The 13,162-nt window shown below is 35.6% G+C and overlaps 1 protein-coding gene across 4 annotated transcripts in view; it reads right to left on the bottom strand.

Moving 5' to 3' along the window:
• Positions 1 to 3,855: 3,855 nt before the first annotated feature.
• Phip (pleckstrin homology domain interacting protein) overlaps positions 3,856 to 13,162 on the bottom strand; it is a 125,143-nt gene continuing 115,836 nt past the window's right edge. For all 4 annotated transcript variants that reach the window (XM_052715311.1, XM_052715304.1, XM_052715321.1 and 1 more), the window contains one exon: positions 3,856 to 9,648. In XM_052715311.1, coding sequence (XP_052571271.1) covers positions 9,011 to 9,648 — 638 coding nt within the window. In that variant the 3' untranslated portion in view covers positions 3,856 to 9,010. The remainder of the gene's footprint in view (positions 9,649 to 13,162) is intronic.

Here is a 13,162-nt window from a genome sequence, read left to right on the forward strand (position 1 = left end):
GAAACCCAAGTACTCAGGACTAGTGAAGTCAGGGATCTTAGAAGAGAAGCCACTGCTGGCACTTACTACACCACAATTTCAACTACATTCTGAAACTTATGCTTCTGCCCACAAGGAAGTCCAGCTCTCACCCTTCTTCAGAGTAGCTTCTCTTTACAGCAAGTGGAAATAGTACAGAAAATCACAACTGGACTTAACGCAGAGGGAATAGATTATGGGGAGTACAGCTCCTAATGAGAAATCTTCAATATAACTGCACTCAATCCTCAGTGAACAATGTGGGAGAGTGAGCTCTGGAGTCTGTAAGAGTCAAAGGACCAGAATGTCTGCTGTGAGACTTGTGTCTCCTAAAAATGGCTGCCTAATGAAGACCTGAACAATGACAATATTAATAGACACAGTAATGTAGAAAGGAGAAAAATCTCATGGAGTCACAGTACCCCTAGACAAAAAAAAAAAAAAAAAAAAAGAAACCTTCAGGTAGAGAGGCAGAGAGAAGAAGACAGAGACAGACACAGAGAGAGGCGGGGGGGGGGGGGGGGGGGGAATGAATGACAATTAGCCTCTCTCAGGGACCAGCCTCCTAATTGGTTATCCAGTACAAAATGGTCAGCCCTGAAACGATACACACACAAACAAAAATAAACTTAGCAGGTTATATTTATGTGTGAACCTATGTTTTTGTTTTTTTTTTTTTTTTTTTTGGTTTTTCGAGACAGGGTTTCTCTGTGTAGCTTTGCGCCTTTCCTGGAACTCACTTGGTAGTCCAGGCTGGCCGGGCGGTGGTGGCGCACGCCTTTAATCCCAGCACTCGGGAGGCAGAGCCAGGCGGATCTCTGTGAGTTCGAGGCCAGCCTGAACCTATGTTTTTATGTAACAATAATAAACAAAAAGAGGCCATCAATTTTTGGGATGGGGTAGACGTGGGAAGGGTTGAAGGGAAGAGACATAGGAAGGGTTGGAGAGAAAAGGGAAAGAGGAAATGATAGAACTATATTTTAATTAAAATGTTAAAAATAATAATTACAAGCCGGGCGGTGGTGGCGCACGCCTTTAATCCCAGCACTCGGGAGGCAGAGCCAGGCGGATCTTTGTGAGTTCGAGGCCAGCCTGGTCTCCAAAGCGAGTTCCAGGAAAGGCGCAAAGCTACACAGAGAAACCCTGTCTCGAAAAACCAAAAAAAAAAAAAAAAAAAAAAAAAAAAAAAAAAAATTACAGAGGCTAACCCAAAGAAAATCTTTTCTGGAGATGAATTTTAATTTTGAAGATTAGTCATTATTTGAGTTTTGGTATTATGACATCCAACATATTAAATAACTTGCTCTAGCAGCCATTTCTTCTGAGGAACAGTGCTTCCCAGGCTGCAAAGATTTAGCCCCACAAACTCTGACATTTCTGTGCTGACTTGAGCATTGCTCTTTTGCCTATAATTCCATTTCTACTGTTCATTACTTGATGATTACTTGTAAACAATTCATTCACTACAACATTCCAAAAACATAGAACATGACACAGAAATACAGAATTAGTTGCAAAATCTCCAATAAATAGCCCATTTCCTTTCTCAAGTGATTGTATTACTTAGACAATATAACAATAAATTTTGTAGGTGCCTATTTAAATAATAGCCATTAAATTTGGGGTTTTTTTGTGAATTAATATTACTCCATTTTGTTTGAAAAAAAAGCTACTTTTCACTACTATGGGAATTTAGTTAACCTTTGGTTCTCCAATAGTAATGACAGAAATACCTCTAAATTTTGCAAGTGTTTTGAATTAAGTGACAGTGATTGCTAAAGGAATTAATTACCAGGCTCAATATAAAAGCCAAATAGGAACCTCAGAAACGAAGACACCAGTGTGTTCAGTCCAGTAGTCTCACCCTCTGAGCACTTGCTGCGCCTTGTGGTTTGTCTCTAAACTTTGTGTAAAGACAGCAACTTTTGTCACGTACAGTTCTCTTTTTCCACCAGTCGATTAACTAAATGACCAGCTAGTGCTTTCACTGAGATTTCTCCGAATCTTTGGAGCTTAAATAGCTTACCCAAACCCAACTCTTCACTGTAGATACTGGTTCTGGTGCATCACTACCTACCTCAGTGCTGATGCAGGTCACCTGAGCCATCACTTCCTGCTTGTGTAGAAACCAGTTAGCTACACCAGGTGAAAACTTGAGTCTTCTCTGAACATTCAGCCCTGGTCATGCACATGACATTCTAAACTCTCTAAAATACACAGGAATTTTCCAAAGTCTTTATTCATTCATGCAGGTTTTTAGCATTGTTTTTCCCATAACTAGTACTTTGTGGTAGGGCTGCTGTGGCTAATGGATCTGCTTTTAAATGCTTTGGAATGCATCACACCTGGAGGAGCAATTCAGCCCCAAGTAAGTTCCAAATAGGAAAAAACCAAGGTAAACCACTGAGCCACTAGTTAGGTCAAACACAGTTCTTTGAGAACAGAACCTATAAGGTTTTCTTAGTACCAAGAATGCAGGCTATACGTTCATGATAGGAAGCTGGGGATGGTAGGCAGATGAATTAAAACACTCTTACACTCTAGGAATTAAGCAGCTTCTACCAGGTGATTAATTTTGCTTTCTCACAAGGCTAGATCCCAAATTTAGAAAAATTAAAACTTCAGGATGTTTTATATTAAAACTACCTTTGAGATTTCTGCTTGGAAAACGAGATCCTTTACTGTTTTTTAATCAATAGTAGACAACAATTTACAGCAATGTTATCACAATATATTGTAACAGCACATCAAAACTTCAAAGATTCAGCAAATGTCACACTGCAATTTGGCTATGACAAAACAGTCTGCTTGGTGGTCTACATCAAATGATAAATTTAAGACCCAGATACGAAGGTCAAGCTTTAGATGAGACTAAGATAGGCTATTTGGATTGAATTACACTTTAAAGATGAAATCCAGTCTTTTACCATGAAGATCAGACACGAAATGGCCTGGCTAGGTTACTCACTCCTTCACTGTCTGGAATTTTCCAATCTCAAGACCAGGGCTTCCATTGCACCATGTTTAGCATGTCTTACTGGCCCAAGATTTTAATGAATTCGATCTTTCCTACAACTCTTTTCCTTAAATAGTAACCAACATATGGTAAATGTGTTAAAACCAGAACTACAAGGTCTTACAATTAAGCTTAGTCAGGGGCTTTGTGGCCTTTAATCTTACTGTCCTTAAATACCAGGAAAACCTAGATCATAAAATTGATGTTATGACAAAATAAATCAGTTCAAAGTAATGGTTTTGAACTAATTTTTCTTTGCTGGTTTTTCTAAGTATATATCAGGTGCATCAGTATCATTTAAAAAGAAAATATACCTGAAAATCATTACTTGTTTCAACTTAGAAATTTATTTACATGAAATAATTTAAATGCAATTCTTAGAGAGAATGATTAGTAGTAACACAAATTACCATGTTTAAACCTAACTTTAAAGTCTTACATATAATTCCATATAATATTCATCCTAAAATTGGAGATTCTTAGAGTTCTTAAATATGTATGCCAACCTAAAAGATCTGTAGGAAAAGATTAAAAAATAGCAATTTTTTATTGTTGTTTTGAGACAGGGTCTCATGTAACCCAGACTGGCTTTGAAATCTTGATCCTTTGGGAGTAAAACATGTTACCACCATGCCAAGCTGTAAAACAGCATTCTTACAGATCTGTACAAATACCTTTACAATACTTCAGCTTTAAGTAAATGTTTATGCAAAATGTTCCCTTGACATGTAGCCCTCATAAAAATACCAAAATACTTAATTATCACCAATGCAGTAACTTATATACAACAAGCCAATAAAACTGTTTTAAATAGACACACAGAAAGGCAAATGAGTCTTTATTTTTAACCTTTAGTCACTCTGGAATTACATTAGGTGTCTGAAATCTTTGATAGTGATTTTAACATTTCACAACTAGAACAATGGAACCTCTAATGAACTAGAATTTACATAATGGCTTCTATATCACAATCACTTTGGTAAGTTGCCTACTGAGTATGTACCAACTGCTTTATGGTGTCCAGAACTAACCAAAACAAACAAGAGCAAAGAAATCATGAGGCTCTACAAAATGGCTTAGAAAAACAAGTTTTCTATTTATTTAAAAATAAGTTTATAGTTACTACATTGCAGGGACAGGAATTCTTACACATACATTCTAGTTTGTATAAAAGGATTCCAAGAATTATGCATCAAAACTAACATAGAAAGTGTCCACGTAACAGTAAAGAAAGGTCCAATCAATATGTACAAAAAGAAAGGGCCTGCTACCGCGGTGCAAGACTGCCGTTTATGACATGATACTCCAGGTCTAGAAGAAATAAAACAAAAACATCAATAAAGCTAAATAATTTTTAAAAACTCTGTCACTTATTACATACAACAGATTTGCTTGTGTTTAACATTGCTTTCTGTACAAAATAAACATAATTTTAATTTGAAATGTGTCAGTTACAACTTTAACCCTTTAGGTCAGTTGCTTTTCAAAACTTGAGCTATGTCCTACACGTCTAAATATCCCATGGCGGGATTTAGTAGTTTTTTTTCTTAATAACTTTTTAAGACCTGTCTCTTCTTGCAGTTTCAATGGTCTAAAAATGTAACATTGTATCTTATTTTTTAATTTATTGTTGTGATAAATCAACACCCACATCCTTGAAAGTAATCAGCATGTGTGTGCATCTATCTGCTTTGTAAGTGCATGTACTATAATACAATCCTGAACCTATCTTCTTAGCTCTTTAAATGTAGAAACTCATCCATATACTACTATGTATTTGGTTTGTGCCATATAAGGTTAATTTCCTGATATTTTTATCTGCATTAAAAGTTTTTCAAAAGAGAGCTATTGAAACTAAAAAATATATTTATAGCTCAGATAGTCTACTCACTGTAATGTGTGCAGGGTCACCTCCAGAGCGCTCACAGTAGTACTTACAGTCTTCTGACTCAATCTGACCTCTTCCTGGGGTACTGTACATAGTTCAAAATGACTTTTCATTTGGAGCACTTTGATAAGTATAATTAAAAACAAAATAGTTTCTTAGTAGATGCATAAATTTTAGTTCAAGTCATCCAGAAATCAGGGGAACTAGGGAAAGTCTGCACTTTTTTTTCTTTTTTGATGGAAACAAAAGGTGTACTTTTTCCAATTTTAAAATAAGACAACTTATCACCAAATCAAGCTACTATTGTTAGCAGTATCTTCTAGATAAATAGGGAGTAATGCATTCTAGACAAAAGAAATGCCCCCAACCCCTTCTCATTTTTAAAATACTACACTCCCTGCATATAGGATAAACATTGATAATAGCCCTTTAATCACTCAAGTATGTTGGTCCTTTTAACCTACTCAAAAATGAACTTCAGGTGAACAAAATATTAAAAATCAGTTTGTTTTCTTTAGAGAGAAAGCTTAAAACCAGTTTCTTTCAACTTAACATTTGAGACAAATTTATAGATAGCTATGGATGTATAAAACGGAATGTCAAAACTGAACACTGCCGACTGAAATTAATCATGCAAATGCTAACATCTCACAGGGCCAAAATTTTATTTCAATACACCTATGAAAGAAGTATCTGGTTAATCTACGACGCTACAGCTAAGGGACAGTTCTGTTAACAGTTCTATGGTAAGGGAATGTTTGCTGTTCAGGGTCTTACATAATTAATTTCCAAGGGAAACTGATTCCAGTCAATCTCTTCTCTCTGACGTGGCCTAATCACCCAACAAATGTTCTACAGTTATTCTAACTATAGTAAGACAGTTCTGTACTAATCCACCAGTCTTTTGAGTTGGAGTGATACAATGCAGTAAATACAATGGCAATAAGGCCCTTAATCTTCAGTTTATACTTATATGTATTAGACAGATTGCTCTAGAGAAGGCTGTGAAGGGGGAGATTTTAAGAACCTACATATCTACTTCCAAAGGCTGGTAGATTGTATTTAAAAGGAGTCTTTAAATAAACTACCCTGTGACAACATTAAAATTCTTTTAAACTCGAGTTTTGTGAAGTCAGGATAACATAAAAGAACAAAATTAGGTATATAAACTGATTTGGGGGATGTTGCTGCTGTTGTAGCCCTAGTCTTAAAGTTGGTTTGTAGCTAAAGGTAACTAACTCCTGATGTTGCTGCCTCCACCTCTCAAGTGCTGAGATTACAGGTGTGCACCACTGAGCTCAGCCTGAAAATTGATTTTTTATGTTCCATGCACATAACAATTTTTATTTCTGAAAGTTTCCGTAAACTTGATATTTTTCTTATTGCTTAACTAAGACAAGTGCCAACAATTCCTTCTGGTCTATAAACAGTACATACATTGATGTTACTATCTCAAAAGAGACTTTTCCAAGTGGTAAAACCCAAAACATGATGACTTAAATTTCTTAATTCAACTTTTGCAATCTACAGAAGCTAAATTATAAAAATATAAAATCTGTATCTGGTATTAATATATCTTAAGTGTTTCAGTTACAAATAATCTGATCCAAGTCATTCTGCTTTACTAAGAAACCAGTGTCTGAAAAAATGTCCAAACATGGTCATAAATACACAGCGTCTTTAAAACAGAAATAATGTATTTCCTTGTTGTAGGAAAGATGGAAATACTTATTTCACTGTTTAAAAGTTGGAACTATCTGTGCACCATTCAAGAGGTCCTCCACACTAAGACTGTGTGCGCTTCCTTTTACTGAGCACTCCTTACAACTGCATTTTTTTTATAAAAATGGATTTCAGTCTATTTTTCTAATACAATGCAGATAACATCAGGAAATTACATTTTTTCAAATAGATTCCCTTCAAAAGCAACTAGTTACTTTAATGACTTAAAATTTCCAACATACACACTATCATTTTTCAATAACGGTGAAATTGACTCATTTTTCTATATAACATGTCATCCATTTCTGCATTATGAAGAATTAACTACTTAACTTTAATTATATAGTTCAATATATTTGTTAGAAAAAAATAAATGTACAAAAACCTAAAAAATTTGAAATTAGTTTTTAACTGTAAAATCACAGCAATCCAGTCAGGATCTGGAAAATGGTTCACTTAGTTTCACTGGAGGGTTTCTGTACAAATTTCGTTACAAATGATCTAAAAAGCCCAAATGCATCACTTTTCATTCTTCAAGACAGTTAAATGACAGTTAACATTTGTCCTTATCGGAAACAAGGAAATAATTATATAATCTAATTATATATTTTGCCAAGGTTCAATTAAGGACTTTATTCTCTACATCAGGATCATTCATGCTGATACATATTTTTCCCATCCTTTCTTTTTAAAAATGTAGTATCTGAAAATTTTGGTTACATTTTTGTACCATATCAGTCCTCAGAAAATACTACATTCTTAAAACTTAAAAGAAAAAAAGTAATTTTAAACAATAGAAATGGCATTTGTTGGTTTTCAAGGTATAAAATAACTAATGTACCATAAACAAATAAATAACTGCTTTCCTTTTCCATAGCAGTACATATAGTAATACATTCTCCTAAGTCATATAGTTATCATTTACAATAGACAACTTAATTTTACTAATGATGCAAAAAATAATAGAATACAAGGCACAATCATTAAATGGGCGTTTCTCTTTAGAGTGTATATTGAGATACCAGCGTGATAAGGATACCGTAAAAAGTGCAGAAAAAACACAATGTGCAATGAGACCACTGTATAAAACATGATTGCATAAAAAGTGATTTGGCCTATTTTTAACTTTTAATAGTTGAAAATAACCAATCTTTTCCTTAAAATTAAACTATAAAGTATGACATTTTAAAATTGTTTTTATTCTACTACTATCTAAAAAAATCCTGAAAAAAGAATTTATACCTGGGTAATAGTATGCGTTTGTATATATATATTCAATCACACCCATTTATCAATATACACACGCACACAGACATGGTTCTTTGTAAGTCATTTTAGCCTATTGGATATGTCTGAAATTTAAAAATGACATTAATCCAGATCAAGTAAACATCAAATTTCATACTTTTTTTCCTGTATTTTCCTTGAATCCTTTAACCACTTAAACATTGTCTCTAAGATATCTCTGTCAAAGGACCCACCAGTGCATTATTTTCCTACTATTAGTACCAAAAAAAAAGAAAAAGAAAAAAGATACAACTCAGCATAATTCTGTAATCACTTGCTCTTTAGAATATATAGCTTTTCCAGTATTGAAAAGTGTATGTTGTCCTGACAGTCAAAAACAGGCTTTCCACTGCACTGATTCTCAGTCTTTGGCACAATAAACAGAGATAGAGTGACTGATACAAGAATCAAGGTCTGAAAAATTAGACAGTCAAATGTTTTCCAATGTGGATATGTTTCCTTTGCATCAATACATTTTCTCCTTAAGTTTGGCAGAAATGGAGTAAAACGAAAAGCTTCCTCTAGATGTTCTGTAGTTGAACACCCTACAACTAACACTTCTCAGGATAACAAATGGTGGGATCTTTAAAGTTAGCTTTAGAGGAAATGTTTCTTAATGTACTGCTACTCTGTGTAACATCTTTCTTCCTAAGGGCATGACTTCTGTATCAGTAAAAATGTATCTTACTTGGTCAAAAATAATTCAATTTACCAGGAAACATTCTATCACTAGGAATACTATGCTTCAAGAGTGTAGCAGAGCTGTCTCTTCCATAAATAAATCAGGAATTTATAACAGGTCCTCAATTTCAAACAGTGAATGAAATGAATGTGGAAATGAATAACCTACCTAAGGGCAATAAATAGCAAACATTTGAAATATATATGTATATAGATTTTCTTTTTCATTCAAAGACGTAAATTATTTTCTAAATTTGTTTGTTTGCCTCCTTTTTTCCCAAGTCAAATTGTAACATTCCCTAATCCATCATAGCAGCCAGGAAGCAGAAACCTTAGTTCTACTTACTCCTTAACTGTACCTGCTTCATAGACTCTGAAGTACAATATTTTGCTTCAAGTTACCAACCAATTAAATTAGCCTTTGCTTTTTCAGTCAACTTTCGGACCCGTCCTCTACTAGAAGTCCCAAAAGTCAAAGAGGTGTCTTCAAATAACAGCTGCCTCTGTTCTTCTTCTGAGTCATCCTCATTATAGAAAGCTGTCCTTCGACCTTGGTTTCTAGTTCTCATATGAGGTTCAGAGCCTTTGAGTTCTTCAAACTCTTCTTCCTCATCTATAGGACCATCTGTTTTTTTCCGGTTACTTCTCCTTAACACTTTAACATTTGTAGGAACTATGAGTTCTGAATCTAGGGTTTGTGTTTTCATCTTCCTTTTGGGTTTTCTGCCTCCACGACTCTTTTTCTGTAACAAATCCTCCTTAACAACATTCGTTTCAGAAAGAAAGTTGCATGTTGAAGAAGGAACCACATCGGCCCTGATTGGAGGCATGTTATTTTGCTCAGAGTTTTCTTGCTTTGTACACTGAAGTTTCTTGGGCTTTCTACCTCTTTTCTTGTGTGTAACTTCACCACTGCTGGTGTTAGCTTCTGCCTTAGGCTTCCTCCCAGGCCCTCTCTTCACAAGTTTTGATGGCTGTCCTCCATGACCATTTACTTGAATGGGTCCTGCTATAAGAACATTGTTCTTACAATCTCCTGAAGGGAAAAAACAGTACACTTAATATGTTGTTTAGCCCTCCAACTAATCGGTAAAGGTACTAGAATACTTCTATATAATAATACAATAATAATAAACAACAATTAAAAAAAAACTCCCACTAAAATAAGAGAATTGATAAATTTCTGCAGCTATTACCTAGATATCTTTATTTTAAAAATGTATTAATTGTGTGTGCACTTGGATGATGACGTCATCTATGTGTGAGTGGCACATGAGTCATCACGCATCTGTGGAAGTCAGAGGGCAACTTTTGGGAGAGAGTTCTCTTCTACTTTCACATGGGTTCTGAGGACAGAAATGAGGTTGCCACAGAGACTTGCCAGGCAAGCAGTTACCTGCTGGCCCATCTTATTGGCCCCTGGGAAAAGATTCTTATTGAAGATAGAAAGAGACTTAAGTACAAATAAAAGACCCAAGTTAATACTGTCATTGATAGCAAAGAGTAGAAATTCCATGTCTGCCTCCTTTATTACACATTCTAATATGTATGTTAAGAGTTTTGTATGAATCACATGAAATGATCAAATTCACTTGCAGTTTATCACAACAAAGTCTTTTACTGTTTAACTCACTAAACACAGGGTGTTTCTGTATCACTACTTTTAAGAAATTTAAGTCATGGAAAAATATTCTTAGAATACTAATTTTGACCTTTTAATTTGGTCATACCAATAAATAACTGTTACTCTCTTCCTTTCAGTCACTTGATCAGTGAGAAGATTCAACAATAAAGACTGGAAAAATTCTAACTTTTCTTTCATCTCTTATGAATGTGACCACAATAATTTCTATATCAAAGAAGAGTCTGGACTCTGATGATCTCTGTGTGTTCCCTGGACATACAAAGACTCTTCCTTCTTAATTTCCCTACCCAAGATGATTAGGAATATATCTGCTGCAATAATTTGTATCACTTACTCTCCATAAAAACTGCCATGGCTTTGATGCTCCTCACCTACTCTTATTTACAAATGTATAAATAAGTTACACCAAAAAGCCAAGCATTGTGGTACACACATGAAAGTCCAACTGCTGGGGGAATAGAGCCCAAGGGACCATAGAGCTCAGTGGCCAACCAACCTGGCCAACTGGGGAAATCCAGGCACAGAGGTCCTGTTGCACGACTACTAAATGGTCTTATAATAAAAGCTGAGGCCAGATACCAGGGTGAAAGCTGAAAGATCAGAGAAGCAGAGCAAGCCACAGCTACCACACCTCTTATCTCACCAACTCCTCAGCCTGACTGGGCCTCTGCAAGAGAGAATTCTTGTCTCCTCCGGTCTTATACTCCTTTCTCTGCCCAGTCGTATCACTTCCTGTCTCAACTTTCCTAGTGCTGGGATTAAAGGTGTGTGCCACCACTGCCTGACCTCTGTGGCTAGCTCTGTCCTCCGCTCTTCAGGCAAGCTTTCTTTCCTAAATTACAAACAATATATAACCATAAGGTCCTGTGCCTCAAAATAGAAGGTGATTGATTGAGAAACACTTTACATCAACTGCTGACCTCCACATGCACACACACGTGTGCACATTCACTGTAAGACAACTGAATAGGAGTTTTTCTTTTTACATGCTATTCAAATAGTCTATCTCTTCATGTAATTGAATGGCAAATGATAATCTGTAATCACACAATATTGACACTGTATCAATCATGTAATGTGGACTATTATTTTGGTTAAAAATCTTACTGTTAACTAACCCCATGATAAAAGCCAAGAAATTTACCAAGTCAGAGCAAGGGGTGAAGAGGAAAAAAAAAAAAACCCGTAAGCCTCCCCCCATAAACAATTTTCTTTAGATCAGCTCTTTACAACTGTGAGGTAAAGGTGTGGTAGAGAAATGTGGGAATGTGCATAAAGTAGCGAAGGATATTCCACAAAGCAAAATGACTGAGGTCTGTGGGGTTTTTTTTTTGCTTTACATAAAGACAGACTACTGATAAAAACATTAAATATAAGCAGAGGAACTGGATCATTTAAAAAAGATCAATTACACACACGTATCAGAATTTTTTTTTTTGAGATACTGTGAAAAGATTTGACATGCAAATTATGGGCGTAGAAGAAACAAAGAAATATAATGCTAGACTTTCCAGAAAATCACAGAAGAAAATTTCTCAAACCTAGAGGAAGAGATGCCTTATGCAGCTACAAGAGGTCTAACTGGACACCAAATAGAAAGGATCACAAAACAAAAACAAAAAAAAACCCTACCCCACAATGACATCCCGTCAAAACACTAAAAACAGAATAAAGAAAGGGTAGAGAGAGAAAGGTCAAGTCATTTACAAAGGCAGGTCCATCAAAATAACTCCTAATTATTCAACTGAGATGTTTAAAACCAGAAGGCCTTAGAAAGATGTATTCCAAGTTCTGAAAACCTGAAACTGTCAGCCTAGATTAGAACGTATAGCAGCAAGTGTATTAATAGAAGGAGAAGTCAAAGCTTCCCAGGATAAAAGCACCGAAAGAATTTAAGAAGACTAGGCCAGCCCTACAAATAACACATAGAAACAATGCATAGAAATGAAGAGAAAGATAAACACACTCAAGGGGCCAAGGAAGATAAGTAAATATTAGGATAATAATAATAAAAAAAAGGTCCAAGAAAACACACAGACAAAACCAAAGCAAACCAAAAAAACCAATAAAACACACAAAAACCCCAACCAACCAAACACCACAGTGAAATGATAAGAACACAGACAAAACTTTGAATACTCTGAATGTTAATAGCCTCAATTCCCCAATAACAATACAAGGACTAGCAAACTGGGTTAGAAGCAGGTTCTATTTTAGGGTAAAAGAACAGAAAAAGTTGTTCTAGAAAAGAAGAATCATGAAATAATATCTAGTACTCTAATATCTGACAAAATGGAGCACAAACCAAAACTAGCCAGCACAGGTACGAATGAATTACAGGGAACAGAACACAAGCCACATGAAGGGGAGATGGGAGAATACTCAAGAGTTCTATGTGTAAGTGGAGATAGGAAGACTGAGGAGAGCATTGGAGGAGGTTAGTCCAAACTAAGAATATATGAAAAAGTATTATGGAAATATACTATTTTGACAGCTAATTTCAAAATTGTATTTAAACTAGGATTTTAATAGAAGAACCTTGTATGAGTGGCTACTGCTGCTCCCAGAAGATATGGGCTAGCAAATAAAAATCTCAAGTGTCTGGCTCAGGGTCTCTCTGAGTCATTGGGAAGCAGCCCCCAGAAGCACCCAACAACACAAGCTATTTCCATTGACTTTGACTGCTCACCACAACTAGATAGTTAAGACCTTACTGATAAAGCCATTCCTCACTTTGGGGACAGGGAAGTAAATCTCAATGGATCCCCAAACTCTCTCCCTGCTGACTGTTCTTACACAATACCAGAAGGTGCATGTAGGTTTCAGGAGGAGAAAAGACAACATTGGTCTCATCCAGAGCTGGAGCCTATATGCATAATACCAAGCTATCAGGAAACATCTGCCC

This window comes from Peromyscus californicus, unplaced genomic scaffold, assembly GCF_007827085.1.
Source record: "Peromyscus californicus insignis strain IS unplaced genomic scaffold, ASM782708v3 Scaffold_11__1_contigs__length_118956290, whole genome shotgun sequence".
In the NCBI taxonomy this organism is placed as follows: domain Eukaryota; kingdom Metazoa; phylum Chordata; class Mammalia; order Rodentia; family Cricetidae; genus Peromyscus; species Peromyscus californicus.